A 17,600-nucleotide genomic window follows, 5' to 3' on the forward strand; every position below is an offset into this window, starting at 1 on the left:
TATAAACATACATATAAAAACAACCAAAACAATGGAATCACTGGTAACAATTTATTAGCCTACACAACACAATATACTATTGTAATTAAGACCACCAATTAACATTTTATTTAACAACACTGAATTCAATCACAGAAAGGGGTGGAGGGTTAGTGGACCATCTAGGTTTTCCGGGTGAGTGTGTATCGTCTGAACGAGTTCCTAGTGGCGCTGCTCACCCGAGGAACACAACGGGCCTGTCCCCCAATTTACTAATATAATTAAGACAACCAATTAACCTTGTATTTGAAAAGAATTATAACAATTGAACGTTATATTTTTGACGTTCATGCGATAATAAACACCAAAACCGTTTTAGCCTACACATTTATGTATGAACGGCAGTGTGTAAAACTGTTTTGGTGTTTATCATCGCATGAACGTCAGAAATATAACATTCAATTCTTAAATAATAATGAAAATAATATACACACACAACAGCTCATTATAAGTTCATTATAAGCTCAATGGGCTTTGAGGTAGGGTTGGGGTTTGCTTGGTGCAATCTCTTGTATAATGGCTTGGGAGATGTGTTTGGAAAGGTTATAATAATAACTATTCATGTTTCTCCAAAACTTACCTGTACTTAAAATCTACATATTAACACAGATGTACTACCGGTAGTACACTAACCACATATGTAGATTTTAAACTCTTTGTTTATTCAAACATAAATAAGACGCAGATAATATCCGTGTAGTGAGACCGTACTATAAAAACTGTCTGCACAGTTATCTTTCTTGACACTTGTGTAGATGAAATACATTTTTAAAGTATTATAACTAAGGCCGTCTTGACTTTTTTCAAGGGCGGTTATGACTTTTTCACTTTGGCCGTTTTGACTTTTGTTAAGGGCCGTTTTGACTTTTTCACTTTGGCCGTTTTGACCAATTATTGTTACGGCTGTTTAGTACTGGGGCCGTTATGACTACGATCCGTTTTTGTACCAAATGGTGTGTGTCCCTATTGCTCTAGTGAACTGCAGAGATCAGTCTATTTTAAGGGAAAGTTCAGTAATATTCATGAAGTTAATCACCGACAAAACATTGTTTGAACAACCATTAATGCCAGTGACCAGATTTCAAAATAAATCCAGGCAACAGGTAGTTAGTATTGTTTACATTTTTACTATTAGTGATGACTGTTAATTTAACTAAGTGGACTGTTGTCTTGGCCTTTTCGCATAACCAAAACCGTTCTAATGCCCAAAAAAATGTTATAAAAAATAAATGCGTCAAATTAACATATTTGAGTATAAATACATGGCATACTTCAACAATAAAACTTGTAAAATAATCCCCAAAACTAATATTTTTTGGTGAATTTTTTTTACCCTCTTATAAGTTGACCCCCCAAGTTATAAAATAATTTTTGGGTGAAAAAAATTTGACTTATAGGCGAAGATATACGGTACTTTCCTATCCTTGTTAAGAGGCACCTTTAGCCACCTACCATACGCCCCTTCTACTGGTGGTCATTTCTTTGTTATGCAAGATATGTGATGTAAACTGCATGAAAGTTAAGTTTGTTTTGTTTAACAACACCACTAGAACACATTAATTAATCATCGGCTATTGGATGTGAAACATTGGTAATTCTGACACGTAGTCATCGGACGATACCTGCTACATTTTTCCTAATGCAACAAGGGATCTTTTATATGCACTTTTCCACAGAAAAGCACATACCACGGCCTTTGACCAGTTGTGGTGCACTGGTTGGAATGAGAAAACCCCCAATCAGTTGAATAGGTCCATAGAAGTGGTTCGATCCTGCGATGCAAGCACTTCAAGCAAGCACTCATCTGACTGACTGTAAGAAGTATTAAACAACAGAGCTAATGTTATAAGAATATTTTATGTATTTAATTTTTCTAAATGTTTTTCCCCCTCAGGGAGCATTTCTGAGCATGCTGTGCTACAACTTTGGAGTGGATACCTTCAACAGGAGACAGTATGAAGAGAGTATCTCATGGCTGAGGAAAAGTTTTGATCTGGGCAAAGGGCGACAAGACGTTGGAGCTAAAAACCATGTTAGATTTCACTAATATACCAGGGTTAAAAACCTTCAAATTCCTTGTTTTATTACTCCCCGAACACTTCCTGTCTATATTCTTTGACAAAATTCTCACAGGAAATCTTTACCTATTAAGACTTCCTGATTTTTAGTTCACAGTTATTTTTAACCCAGAAACACTAAATTAATTCTATTGTTCAGATAAATAAGATTAATAGGCTGAACCTTTTAATTGTAGGTTGGAGTTCAGTAGAAGTAGTCTCATTGAAGTATCTGAATAAATACATGTATATCATGTGAGGTACACATTTATTTTTAAAGTTAATGCAGAGTTTGACAAATCCGCTAGCCCGACGCCCGTGGCTAGTGGTTTTTAAGTTCGGGCTAGTGAGAAACGCAAAACCACTAGCCCCTGCGGGCTAGTGGTTTCCCCCCTCCTCTCGTCATCGCTCGATAGTTTTTTTTTTTCTTTCTTTCTTTCTTTTTCTCTCGGCTGAAATTTCGTTTAATAAATTTGATTGTGACGTTTGTCATCGAATAATATCAACAATGCAATCAGTATATAATAATAATCCACTTGAGCTAGGTCTGCAAACTGCAGTAACATGCTATCTCTACATCGTTACAGTTACCGGTACAGCATGCATTGTTTACCTTTCCCTTTCAAGTTTCTGGCACAGGAAATAAAGTCTAATGACATGCGTGTTTTTATTGGTTAGACACGTCACGTGGTAGTTAATCTCGCACATATGTTTTAGGCTAAGAACTTGGAAATCACCAATCGCGACGACAGGTTAATCTCAATCAAGTAAACCCCAGCCGTGCTTTGAATTTCAGTGTTTGTTTTATTTACCTATTGTTTTCTAATTTAACACTTCGCTAACATGTGGTTATCGGCAATCAGGAAAACAATTTACTTTAATGGTAACCGCATATGCAATGACTCGCCACTCGGCTTGGCCTATTACGTGTAGCGGTTTGGATAATACGTCACAGCTGCCGATACAAGATAATACCTTTTTTGTTCATCAATTAACAACGGATTAGATGTCGCCATTATATTCTTTTGATATCGGTCTGACACGGGATAATGCCCTGTATTTGGCATCACCGTTCCTGGCGACATAAATAGTAGGCCATAAATATATAACCAACTACCAAATACACTGAACCATCTAGTACCGTGTGTCACACTGTCGTACCCTCATTTAAATTTAATTATTTTGATAGTGTGTTTAGATACCAACCAAGAGTTTTACTCAATTATTTTTCCCCGGGGGAGGGCAAAAATGAAAGCGGGACAATGACGATGGATCACACTTGACAAAAGACAAAACGTACGATACGACAAAAAACTGAAAGTTACAACATGATTTAACTTTTAAGTGTTTGTTTTATTTTACTGTTATACTCGTAAATGTGTAATGTTACAAAAATTATATAAAAATCCAGTTATAATTGATCAGGAATTTGGGCTAGTGCTTTATCTTGGTGGGCTAGTGGTTTTCACAAACCCACTAGCCCTGTGGCTAGTGACTTTTTAAAATATTTGTCATACTCTGGTTAATGATTTTGTGTGTGTGTGTGTGTGTGTGTGTGTGTGTGTGTATGCGTGCTTGTGTGAATGTGTGCATGCGTGTCTGTGAACTCATGAGAAATCCGATATGCATGTCAACAAAAATTCATTAACATTTTAAAAACATTATTTAAGGATTGTCTGTTATTTCACATAAGTTTGCAGATTAGTTTTTATTCATTAATGTAAAAGAAATGACAACAATCCTTATAATTCAATTTAAAACATACTAATAATAACACAAAAAAGTTCATCATTTATTTTGAATTATTCAGTATAAAGTAACTTCATCAGATATGACCTTCATTGTAAAATGAACAAACTCGCGTAATTGCTACGGTTTGACCAAATGGATGACATTATATTTTATTACCCATATGGGCTCAAATATACGGGGTAATATTTTTTCGATCTCTGCACAGTGTGCAGATTGCTTCTACAGCCACTGATTGGCTGGCTTAAAAATCACGATGTTTGGTTGGTTGCTTGTCATGGCCGGAACTTCACTTTCATTCATATAATGTTTCCATTCATGAGTCAGATTACACATACGTTATACGATATACAAAGATTTACAAAAACAAATGGACTCACTTGTTTCGTAAACATGAAATGGTATATTTTCATAAGCAGCGGCTTTAGTAATATATAAAAATAATTATTTTCAAATGCAAATACAGTCATATTATTTTGTACTGTAAACATTTGGCTGTAAAAAGAACGCCGTTATGCTATGACGTCACTTACATTACGTCATGTAATGTGCGTAAGATTATATGACGTAATGGCTGATGGCTTTGTTGTAGACTGCAGAGGAATTTTTACATTAAAAATCAGTTAAAATTGACAATGGGTAATAAAGAGAATAACCAACTCGCTACGAGGAGTTACGAATTATCTGTCCCTCGTGAATGAATGTTGTAAAACCCTCGCCAAAGGCTCGGGTTTACAACATTCATTCACTTGGGACAGATAATTCATAATTCCTCGTAGCTCGTTAGTTATTCTCTAAGTAATGAATATGACGGAAATTTAATTGGGTTATCAGGTCAAAATTGTGTTACATGTTTTTCCAGGCTCGCACTTTGAGACTTCTGGCCAATGCCTACTTAGAGTGGAATCCGACACAGAACCTGGATAAAGCTTTGAATGCTGTGACACTGGCAAACACTGTAAGAATAGTGTGTGGTGGTGGTGGTGGGGGGGGGGGGGGGGGGGGGGGTGAACCACTTTAATTGCTTCTATGTTATTTTAAAAAATGTTAAAACATTACAAACTTAACATTTGTCTGACAATTATTTTGTTTCAAATAGTAATTGTTTGAGGGTTAAAGAGTTTATTTGTTTGGTTTTAGGGGTAAAGAGTTTATTCGTATTTTTAAAACAAAATTAGTGTGTGTGTCATATTTCTTTGTGCTTTCTGTGCAATTAAATGGACTTGTCTGTGGAGTAGATAGATGTGATCGATCTTGCTTGATTTATATGTATCCAGTGTTTAACTCTCGAAATAATTTTTAATTTAATCATATTCTTATACTTGACACCGAAAAGCTGATGTGCATTGTGTTGAGGTGTCTTTAAACATTCATTCATTCATTCATTCATTCATTCATTCATTCATTCATTCATTCATTCATTCATTCATTCATTCATTCATTCATTCATTCATTCATTCATCCATCCATTCATTCATTCAAATCTCTAAATAAAGATAGAGTGAAAGGATTATTTTACAGGTTCTTTTGCATGTTGAAAATTTGTTGAAAATGCTTGTATGATGTGCATCAATTAATACATGCTGGGGTGTTGTCAAACAAAGATTTCTTTCCCTGTTCTTGCAGGAGCACCTTCATCCAGCAGGTCTGTTTCTGAAGCTGAAAATTCTCTTGGCCACTGGGGAAAGAGGTTCTGCCATTCACTCAGGTATTATTGTATTGGACTCAACCATACCGCAGCAATTGGAAGGAAGGAAGGAATTGTTTTATTTAACGACGCACTCAACACATACATGTGTATGGTAAAGGACCACACAAATATTGAGAGAGGAAACCCACTGTCGCCACTTCATGGGCTACTCTTTTCGATTAGCAGCAAGGGATCTTTTATATGCACTATTCCACAGACAGGATAGTACATACCACAGCCTTTGTTACACCAGTTGTGGAGCACTGGCTGGAGCGAGAAATAGCGCAATGGGCCCACTGACGGGGATCGATCCCAAACCGACCGTGCATCATGCGAGCGCTGTGCCACTGGGCTACCTAAAACAAATCTTCGTGTTACATTACATACACTGAGTTATTATGAGTCAAAGTAGGAGATGGCTTATTCATTGTAAGAGGTTGCTTATTAGTTCCCTACCGGTCCAACCAGAGGGAACTATGGGTTTCATCTCCATCCTTCTGTCTGTCAGTCTGTCTAACCCCTAACCCTGTCTGTCCGGCCGTCCGTTTGTCCCACATATGGTTTTCCAGATGTTTTGTTTTTCAGAATGCCTATGATTTAGATGCTGCATTTTATGTACTTTGACAAAGTTTAAACAGCAGCGCTTTTGCTATAATCTTTCTAAAAATTATAAAAATGTATCCATTAATTTGAAAGATTTCAGGATACATAATTTTACCCTTTGTACCCTCTGGCAGAAAACCTGATTAGCGTTGATCACTTTGTTTGATGTTTGATTTATCTGCCTTATTTCAGGTCTGGATGAGGTGATAAGACATGCTGACACAAGCATAGATCTGGGTCTCAGTGTGCTGCAGCTTCTTAAAGAACACAATGGGTGAGTCATTCTTCTTAAGATAGAAATGTTTTGTGAAAAGTCTGCATGTTATAACTTTAATCTTATTATTAGTTCTGTTTTAATTTTATTTGGAAGTCTAAGGGTAAAATATTGTCTGTTTTTTCATACAAGAATATTTAAGGCAGGTTAACGGTTTTCTTTTTGTAATAACAGGGGCTAAGTGTACGTCGAACAAACAAATTTGCTGAAGCTCGGATCCTAAGTGATAAACCCATGAAATGGAATGCAATGTATTTACATTCACTACTGAAAATCTTGCACTGTGATTTAGACTCAAACCACTGTTTTTACATTCACTACTGAAAATCTTCCACTATGATTTAGACTCAATCCACTGTATTGGCATTCATCACAGAAAATCTTCCAGTATGATTTAGACACAGTGCACTGTATTTACATTCACTACTGAAAATCTTCCATTATGATTTAAAGTTTGGGTTTTTTTAACGAAGAAGTTTGTTTTGTTTAACAACACCACTAGAGCACATTGATTAATTATCATCAGCCATTGGATGTCAAACAAGTGGTAATTATGACTCATAGTCAACAGAGGAAATCCGCTACATTTTTCGTAATGCAGCAAGGGATCTTTTATATGCACTTTTCCACAGACAGGAAAGCACATACCATGGCCTTTGTCCAGTTAAGGTGCACTGGTTGGAACGAGAAAAAAACCCCAATCAGCTGAATGGATCCATCGAGTTGGTTCGATCCTGTGATGCAAGCACCTCAAGCGAGCACTCAACCGACTGAACTAAATCCCGCCCCTTGTTTAACGACACCACTAGAGCACATTGATATATTAATCATCAGCTATTGGATATCAAATATTTTGTAATTTTTACATATAGTCTTGGAGAGTGACACCTGCAACCTTTTTCTATAAGAAGCAAGGAATCTTTTATATGCATCATCCCACAGGATAGCACATACCATGGTCTTTGATATACCAATTGTAGTACACTGACTGGAACAAGAAATAGCCCATTGGGTCCACTGATGGGGATTGATCCTAGACCGAACGATGGATCAGATGAATGCTTTACCACTGGGCTACATCCCACCCACTGATTTAGACAGTCCACTATATTTACATTAACAACTGGAAATCTTCCATTGTGATTTAGACCCAGTCCACAGTATTTACATTCATGAGTTATTTCATCTTGGATATTTCAAACTGTTCAGGTACGAGAGTGCTGGAGACTTTCCGTCAAAGCTTGTTCAGAGGTTTGAGAAATCTCCCGACCTCGGCAGAATCTTAGTATTCCAGCTGGAGACATTGCTACAGTGTCACAACTTAAACGGGGCAAAGCAGTTTGCAGAGGAGTGTATTACAGGTATATCATACATGATAAGGCAAATGTATTAAAGGGACTATCCTGAGTTTTCATCCCTAGCAAGACTTCTGTTTGTTCTCCCCAACAAAATGAACACACATCCTGCTTTTTCCAATTTTAAAGCACTGTCTTACCTTAACATGTTTTAAATTTAAAGCATTATAGGGATAAATACATTCGGAATGACCTTTTACCAAATTATTTCAAATTTCATTTGGCCTTTGGAAGAAATAATATATTCGTATGTACAAAAGTATTTTAGACAAAATTCAAAATTGAGAGACTACAAAACATTACGATGTCTGGAAATGCATTGGTTATAGAGATATTCATAGCAAGTAAATGTAAGTAAACTATAATTTTAATAATGTAAAAATATTTTACTTGTTGAAAACCTTTAAAATGACTACAAACTTAGGATAGTTCCTTTGAGGCCATATCGTTTTGGTTTCAAACAAACATGCATTAAAGCATTGATTAACTCAACGTACAAATATGCATTAAAGCATTGATAAACTCAACGTACAAATATGCATTAAAGCATTGATTAACTCAATGTACAAATATGCATTAAAGCATTGATTAACTCAATAATATTTTCACAAATTTGTATCAAAAGTATTCCTGTTAAAAACTGATTTGTGTGTAATTTTTGGCCACCTAAAATATGCAGTTAATTTTGAATGGCCTAATAAAAAATAAATATGTCTTAATAAACAGAATTTTGTCATTAATATATACCTTATTCAAACAATTCAATTTAACAGTGTATATCACAGTGGATCGTATTATTTTTAGATTATACTACTTACATTAATTATTTATGCAGACCAGTGATACAGAATGACTGACAGAATGTTCTGTATTTCAGCACACAACACAGGCAAGCCCTTGGATGCTACTACAAAAAAGCTGTTCCATGTGGCATTTTGGGAGCAAGCAGCTCTTTGCTTTGAGGTAATTATATATAGCTAAAAAATGAAATAGAACTAATACATTGCTGGACCATCAAACTACAACCATTGGGAAATACTGTTTTTAAATAAACTATTTCTCCATTACATACATGTAATTATATAGTCATTGGACTGTTCTGTTATTTTCTTTCATACCATACACTAGTTATCTGTTATATCTGGTATGCACCAATCAATTAACTTTTGCTTTTACAATTAATTAGAATCAGTTAGAATTATATGAACATAAGAATTTGAATTACAAGGACTGTGCACTTACTATGTTGGTACCCCAGGATAGACACTACAAATCACTAATTTTATTTTCCATTACACTTTTTAATTCCTTTTTTCTTTATGAAACAGGGGTGGGAATTCTCCTTGGATCAGCTGTTTTCCTCTCATGGAACATTGCGTTTCTTCACATTTTAATCATCCTTTCCTCCCAAATATGTCAGATGGCACAGATTTTAACCTAGGATTTTAAGAATTTCCGGGACCCCTCTAGATTTCCTCTTTTTCACCGTTCACCAATTCCCACCCCCGATGAAAACAAAACCAACCTCAACATATTTGTGGTACATCAATTCAATCATCTAAACCAGAGGGTAAAATAATAAATTGCAGTTAACATTTTCTGCACCAATTGATTATGGAATTTTATAATCAATAATCACATTAGTAGAGCCTAATCAATCAATTTTTGATTAATTATCAATCACTGGAACATCAATCCCACATACTTTGTAGCTTACATGATAAAATAAAGTCAGTTTCATGTCAGTGCAGATTATAACACTTAAAACAAATTATTTTAATCAGTGTAAGATTTAATTGTGAAGTAGGGCTTATCAAATATCTGGTGATTTATTGGGAGATGTCACAAAACAGTGAACCCTCTATTGTGTGTATCATTTCAGCATTCTTACTTTAAGGTTGTGTGATACCCAATAGACGATGTACTTTTTATTCTGCGATGTCACAGACATTGATTGATTGATTGATTGATTTCACAGACATTGATTAATTGATTGATTGATTGATTCATTCATTCATTCATTGTATGGATTTAATTGTGAGGTAGGGCTTATGAAATATCTGGTGATTTATTGGGACAAGTCAGAAGATGGAGAACCCTCTATTGTGTGTATCATTCCAGCATTCTTATTTTCAGGTTGTGTATAATACCCAACAGCTGATGTATCTTTTGTTCTGAGGTGTTACAGACATTGATTGATTCATTCATTATTCATTTCAGCATAAGGAATATTCTGAAGCTCTAGAATGGTACAATTACTCACTGAGTCTATTTTCCCCAAGCGAGTCTCTCAGCATGAACATGGCAAAACTACAGAGAAACAGAGCGTCATGCTATCTTCAGCAACAATTGATCCCACAGGTTTTATTATCATCATTAACACAAATAAATCTTTTACATTTTCACCTTTTAGTTGAAATTTTCATTAATTCTTACAGCATCTCCTATATAAGCTTTTCATTGTCAACTCCACATCCCAATCCTTGTATTTTCAGGCGAGATTGATATCAAGAAAATAGTTTGGCAATGCCTCCACAGGTTTACTAGCCAGACTGAGTATCAGTAATTAAACACCAAAGAAAGGTCTAAGAAATGTTTTTAAATTTGTATACTGATCTCTGCTGACAAGTTCCAGCTTTCCTAAACTAAAAAAAGAGAGAAAATTATTAATTTTTAGGCTATAGTACACATAATTTTCACAGTTGGACTGTCAAGATGACATTTGTCTTGGTTTAAAACCATTATTATTAGCTCTTAACATTACTCTCTGGTTACTATTCAACCTTGAACTATTCAATGACATGTTCTGAGATTAATATTTTAAAGTGAACAAATTAGACTGGGTATTAATTTTTGGATTATGGAAAATTTAGGTGTTTTTCAAATAAATAAATGTTACATTATGTTTTTTTTAAACTGGTCCATTATTTTATTTTAAGTTATGCATTTTTATTTGAAAATTAATAGCAAACATTAATTAATAGCTGACATAGTGTGTTGGCAACAAATATCTCACAATCAGTGTATCTATTTCTTCTTCATTACAAATTGAGGGCAGGAGGTAGCCCAGTGGTAAAGAGCTCTCTCGATGCGCGGTCGATTTATGATCGATCCCCGTCAGTAGGCCCATTGGGCTATTTCTTGTTCCAGCCAGTGCTCCACAACTGATGTAACAAAGGCCATGGTATGTACTATCCTGTTTGTGGGATGGTGCATATAAAAGATCCCTTGCTGCTAATCGAAAAGAGTAGCCCATGAAGTGGCAACAGCGGGTTTCCTCTCTATATATCTGTGTGGTCCTTAAACATATGTCTGACACCATATAACCGTAAATAAAATGTGTTGAGTGCGTCGTTAAATAAAACATTACCATTTCATACAAATTAAAGGATTCTTTTTTACAGTTTAAAACTTGGATCACTCAGAATCTGTGTTTTGTTACTAGGCAAAAGAGGCCATTGAAGAAGCTCTGAAATGTGATACATCTGCTGCTCATACTCATTACATCATATACAAGTTGGCCTTAATGGAATCTGATGGACAGAAAGGTAAGAGTATAGCTTAGCCAAACTGTAAACAAAAAAACTACAAAACGTTTGTTGTGTAACAACACCACAAGAGTACATGGATAATTAATCATTGGCTATTGAATGTCAGACATTTTGTAATTCTTTCACATGGTCTTCAAAGGAAACCCGCATTTTTCCATTTGCAGCAAAGTTATATGCACTTTCCCACAAGCAGGACAGCACATACCACCAAACGACCAGTTGTGAATGAATAAACCTCATTGGGTCAGCTGTGAGTTCAAATTCTCAGTACAAAATGTGATTTTAAAATACATTTTGGTTTATTATGTCAAACCATGTTGAACAGCCATTTGTGACAGTTCTTTTGTATATGGTTTTTTTTATACGTCTTAAAAAAAGTAATCCTTGGAATGAACTTAGAGCTATTCCAAAATTTGATCACATGGCAGGGAAAAGGCAAGTGTTTTGTATATTCACCCACCTGCAAAATATGATTTAAAAATGGTTTTAAATTATGTATTTCTAGTGCAAAACCTTTCAGCAGTACCATCAGACATAAAATAATTATGGTCTCCTCTAGTCACTTCTGTACAAGCTCTTACTGTCTGTTTTACTAACTTTGACCGAAGTGACAGATATGGCCAAAGCCAAATGCATTGTCATTTACCTGGCTACTTCTTGTTCATAATTCAGTTATACTGCTTCTTTCTAATTCAGAATGGCCTAAAATATGCTGAAAATAAACTTGCTTTAAACATTTATTTTGTGCAATACACGAGTACAAAATGTTTTCTTGTAGCAATTTCAAGTCTTGAAAAAATGTTGTCTGGTATTAAGAATGTGGAATGTTTTGACAAGTCCAGTAATTATGGATTAATCTGTCTTGCCGCACAACTTGCTCTAGAGGTATGTAGTTTTAATTTTCAAATTTTTATTAATACAAATCATTCACATGTTTGGGTTTTTTAAAGAAAAAATTGGATTCATTATTACAATAACAAGTGTTTGGTGGAAACATTCAATTAATTTTTGCTAAAAACTTATGCTTGTCTCGAACTACCAATATGTGAAGCTGGTTAGCTATTCAAAATCAAGATTACTAAGTTTGATGGTGATTGTAAATCAGTCTTTTTGCTGTCTAATTTGTACATGATAATTTAACAGCATTGATCGAAGCTTCTGCAACTATAATGATGCAACTCTTGTTTTCCATTTTCAGCAAAACAGCAACAGTACGGCATGTATTGCCTTGGAATATTTGGTGAACCACAGTACAAACAGCCAACAAGTGTTGACAGCTCTCAGATGTCTTGTACGGTTGAGGATCGGTGCAGTCGATTCGGGGGATGCTCAAGAGTAATATTTACTGTGCATTTGTCTATTCATTCATGTGTACTTCTGTGTTTATATCCAAATAATATTCAAGCAAGCTGTCCTGGTAACACACCTCAGCTATTTGGGCTGTGTGTTCAGGACAGTGGGTTAGTGTTTAATTGTTAGTGGTTAGTGAGAGAGAAGTCCTGTAGTGGTCATACATCTACCCATTGATGGGAGTTGGTACCTGGATGTGAACACGGTTCCTACCAGCCTTATTTCTCATGTCTTAACCACTACACCACTATCCCACTGAGGCCAGTGAATTTGTCTAACCTGAAGCATTGCTTTTGTACTGGAGTTTAATACTTAAGTGGAGATAAAAATTAGTTAGGTTATCGTATTGCGAGTCACTGTACAAGTTATAGGGCCAAATTTACAAAGCCTGTTTTAGACTTGACACGTGTAACTACCTACATTTACAATGCTTAAACACCTGCATTTGAGAAAAACAGGCTTCGTAAATTCGGCCCATAGAGGGTTTTAACACAATTTCATGACATAATGATGCAAATTTATGTCTTGCAAACGTTGCTAACTGACCTTTTGAAATGAGTTGATAAAGTGGATATAAATAGAAACATTTTATTACATAGTTAAACAAATTGATTAATATTAAAATTAATCATCATAGTTATGATAACAACAAGGATGCATGGCAGAAATACCAGTGTTACTCGCTTTGAGCCATTACATATTACCAGCATATTACTTTCACTTCAAATGGTTATTCAAAGGTGTGATAATGCAAGTAAAGTTAAATCTACTTAATAGTCACTTGTTTTAGTGCCCACTGTAGATTTCCAAATCATCTAACAGTACAAACAGACCTGCATAAAGCAGTCACCTGTCTTTAACAGGCCATTTTTACTCTTGAGGTCTTCACAAGTTATACTGCGTTTTGTGAAACTGTCTTGAAAAATAAAGTAATGCCATACATTTGGTATCTTGTGTTGTATTCATATGTATAAAGTAATTCTATATTTTTTGACAGGAACTCAATGGCCATGATTATTCCACATGTAAGGACAGGTTAGTTTTCACACAGTTTACATGGTCTCAGATTAATTTTTGGAAATATTTCAGTAACTGACATACTTCCAGTGTTCTCCAACTTTTATGCGACCAGGTTGGCGGACAAATGAGTGGATGAACTCGAGAGGGGTTCGCCCCCTCTCGCACCGGAAAATTTTGTAAATCTTAAGTCACAAAAGGTGCTTTTTTTCTGGCATTTAATAGTTGATTTAAATAAAGTTAACCATAATCTATCTCATGATCTGCCGCACCGCTGAAGTAGTAGGGCCTAGATGATCATAAGCCTAAATGTGTGCGGCCAGTGGGCTAATCTCACCTGGAAAATTTTGAAAATAAAAGCTCATATAGATGCGATTTCCTGGCATCTGGGGATAGTATTTTGAAGTCTTTCATTGCATAAAATATTATTCTCGATTTATGGTTTTCAACATGCCAACAGCCAGCAATAGACAATTCCCCTGCATGAAATTTGTCCGGAACCTTATCAATTACTCGCAAGGACTAAGATTTACTAAAAATCATAGTATGCAATGACCTGTCCTGCGAGATTGGCCAGCCAGCAACCTGATGCAAATAAACCTTAGCAGGGGGTAATTAACAATTGTTGAGCACAGTGACACTAATGAAACTTGTTAATTACCGATTGCCATGATTTTGATAACAGTTCTGGAGGCTTTAAAAATCTAAACATCAATCAAGAAAACCCAATGATGAATGGCATTTGAGCGCGACTCAGTTAATTTATCAACAAAATATCCAAGCGGAGCTTACTTTGGTAAAAGATAACCTGACCTCTGGCTTATAAAGTTAATTTTAGCAGTGGTTCAACCATCCACCATACCCGCCAGTGTTTCCATGATGAAAGTGCATCTATCGGCCGATGTCAAAATAAAAGAAATGAGGATGAATGTAATTTTTTATGTACATGCCCACAATTCACCAATATACGGAACTCATTTTTAAATTCAGTGTGGAACCGCCTCCATTGACAACCGCATCAGATTGGATGCAGTGAGAAAGGTCAGCAGGTCAGTGGCCACGCGCCAAAATGCTCATGCTGCACGTGGTACTTTGAGGGCTGGGCTTTATTAAACTAGACCTACGTCAAATTTCACACGAAGGGTAGAACCATCACAGAAATCGGTTAAATCGGCGATTAATATCTATGTTATAAAATCAATAAATTACGTTTGGTATCGAATTCGAAATAAAAATATTTTAAATAGGGCCTAGGCTTCATCATTGCCTTTATAATCTATCCAGGGGTACTTCTTACGGTAGACATCTGAAAATGTTGTCCGATGTTTGCTGACTGTGGGGTCTTCTGACGAAGGTCGTTTAGTGCCGGTATTAGGGAGGGGCCTTGAAGCGTTATCGTTGGTACATGTAGGCCTACGGATAAATCCGAAAGCGGACAAATCTTTCTTCCCTGCCATGATTAAATATTACGTCGGTATAAACGATCAGGACGAAATGCGCTAGCCTGTGCAGGATTTTATAGGGAGTGGTCGTGACGTCATATCGCGGTAAACTGCATGCTGACGAAACAAACCAGGGATCGTATAGGCCTTGGAGTAATTAGAGGAGGGTGCACGACGCTAATCGCAGTACAAACAATACACTACGAGCATTCAGACATGAAGCCCGAGCTTTCTTCAGTAGGTCCTTTGGTTTCTTCAGTAGGTCCTTTGGTTTCTTCAATAGGTCCTTTGATGTCTAACTTCATGCAATAAATTTTCTAACGTTATTTAGGGGATAACCCTACTGTATTTTCCGATTTGCGGACGTATATCGGTGGTTTTACTGTCGCAAATTTAGTTTTATTGGCGACGCGTTAGCAAATCGGAAAACACAGTAGGGTTATCCCTATTCTAATTAAAATGTTTGCTGGTTGATTTTAAATAGGAAATTGTCACATTTGTAGTAAGAATAAGCCTATAAACGTCACCAGCTGGTGACGTCATTAGGTAGCCCATTAACAGACGATGGGTGGTCGGACAGTTAGCGGCTCGAACATAGATGTGTAATTTGACATATTTAATCTGCTCTCATGATTAGATAACGACTAATAAAGAATAATATGTTCATTTCTGACATAAAAACTTCTCAGTATTTAACGACTTCTGTACGTAATATGAACGCTACAGAAATTGTCTTTATGACGTCATTACAAAACAACCCTGTTCCTGGCTTAACCTATGACGTATTTCTGCCAGAAAATTTGCGACCGGTATATCGGTGATTTTACCACCTGAAATGTTTAGCAGGGATCCAATCAGATTCATTCTTACAAATGTGTTGAATTAGAATATTATTATTATATACTCCAAGTCCAAGTACAGGCTAAATATAGCGATAGGTGAATAGAACTGACGGAAGTTTTTTTCGTCATAGCGGATTGATTTTCGACTTGGCGGCATTTTTTATCAGCTTGGCGGTCCCGTCTGCGAAAATCTTCAGCTTGGCGGCGCAAATTCTCAGCTTGGCGGGTGTACAAGCCGCTTACTGGGGTTGGAGAACATTGTACTTCATAAATTATTAAATTTAATGAAAATGATACAGCCTATATTTCACAGTTTTTAGAGTGTTTGTTTTTTGTTTGTTCTATTTTTGACTGAAAAAAGAGGGTGTTTTTGTTAATAAGCCATGACAACCATCTTAAATCTAATTTAGTAAAGAATCCTGAAATAAATATCTGAGTATTAAATACATGTATGTGTATGAATATTGATCAAATTATGTTTCAGCATACAATAAACTGCTTGTGATTTGTGACACAGAAGAGTCTTCTCAAATTCGTGTACAGGAAGAAGCCACATGGTTTATGAAAATTGGTAAGACCAAAACGTTTTAAAAATGGTTGTTAGTAGGATGCTGATGAAGAAGAAATGAAACAACTGAGGGACATGTTTTCTTTAGTCTTAAAACAAATTTGAAAATAGTGGCGCAGTGGTTAATCCATCGGACTACAGGCTGGTATGTACAGGGTACACAGCCCAGTACCAGCTCCAATCCAGAGCGAGGTCTTAAGAGCTCAGTGGGTAGGTGTAAGGCTACTACACCCTCTTCTCTCTCACTAACCACATTTGAAATCGGCCTTGGTGTTGCCATTGGACATAAGGCTGGTAGGTAGAGAGTTTGTAGCCCAGTACCGGCTCCCATACGAGTTTTAACGACTCTGTGGGTAGGTGTAAAACCACTACACCTCTTGTCTCTCACTAACCACTAACAATTAACCCACTGTCATGAACAGACAGTCCAGATAGCTGATGTGTGTGCCCAGAACAGCATGCTTGAACCTCAATTGGATATAAGCACGAAAATAAGTTGAAATGAATGATGAGGTTAAATATTAAAACAAAATCTTAGAGCTGTAATCTAACCAACTTATAAAGACAACTCCAGTTTGCAGCCTTCATTTTTTTTTTTTTTCCATTTTTTTTTTCTTTCTTAACTAAAAAAAAAAAAAATCAAAACAAAATACCAAGATTTTTATGCTTTATTTTAAAATTTGACTAAAAATATTATATTTCTAGCTTGGAACCTGGCTGTTAAATGTGAGGATGATCCATTCTGTATGAAGGAGTTCTTCACACTCTGTTTCCAAGTAAGTGAGGTCAAAATTTAAAGTTGAAGATTACAAGGTAAAAATTAAATTTATTGCTGCATTTCTAGAATTTAATGATGAAGCTAGACTTAACTCAATTCGTATCCATTTTTGACATTCTAAACTGAATAGATGCCATTTTGAATATAATTTTTATAAAATACTGCACACATACAAATAGGAAGGAAGGAAATGGTTTATTTAACGACGCACTCAACACATTTTATTTACGGTTATATGGCATCCGAACATATGGTTAAGGACCACACAGACACATACAAATAGAG

The 17,600-nt window shown here is 35.8% G+C and overlaps 1 protein-coding gene across 1 annotated transcript in view; it reads left to right on the plus strand.

The window, feature by feature from the left end:
* LOC121370503 (testis-expressed protein 11-like) overlaps nt 1-17,600 on the plus strand; it is a 36,942-nt gene that overhangs the window by 12,164 nt on the left and 7,178 nt on the right. The window contains exons 10-22 of the mRNA XM_041495781.1: nt 1,934-2,071; nt 4,708-4,803; nt 5,472-5,553; nt 6,331-6,412; nt 7,622-7,773; nt 8,645-8,730; nt 9,988-10,128; nt 11,213-11,315; nt 12,097-12,203; nt 12,517-12,653; nt 13,666-13,703; nt 16,454-16,540; nt 17,243-17,313. Coding sequence (XP_041351715.1) covers nt 1,934-2,071; nt 4,708-4,803; nt 5,472-5,553; nt 6,331-6,412; nt 7,622-7,773; nt 8,645-8,730; nt 9,988-10,128; nt 11,213-11,315; nt 12,097-12,203; nt 12,517-12,653; nt 13,666-13,703; nt 16,454-16,540; nt 17,243-17,313 — 1,320 coding nt within the window. The remainder of the gene's footprint in view (nt 1-1,933; nt 2,072-4,707; nt 4,804-5,471; nt 5,554-6,330; nt 6,413-7,621; nt 7,774-8,644; nt 8,731-9,987; nt 10,129-11,212; nt 11,316-12,096; nt 12,204-12,516; nt 12,654-13,665; nt 13,704-16,453; nt 16,541-17,242; nt 17,314-17,600) is intronic.

The sequence above is a fragment of the Gigantopelta aegis genome, chromosome 4 (assembly GCF_016097555.1).
Source record: "Gigantopelta aegis isolate Gae_Host chromosome 4, Gae_host_genome, whole genome shotgun sequence".
Taxonomy (NCBI): domain Eukaryota; kingdom Metazoa; phylum Mollusca; class Gastropoda; order Neomphalida; family Peltospiridae; genus Gigantopelta; species Gigantopelta aegis.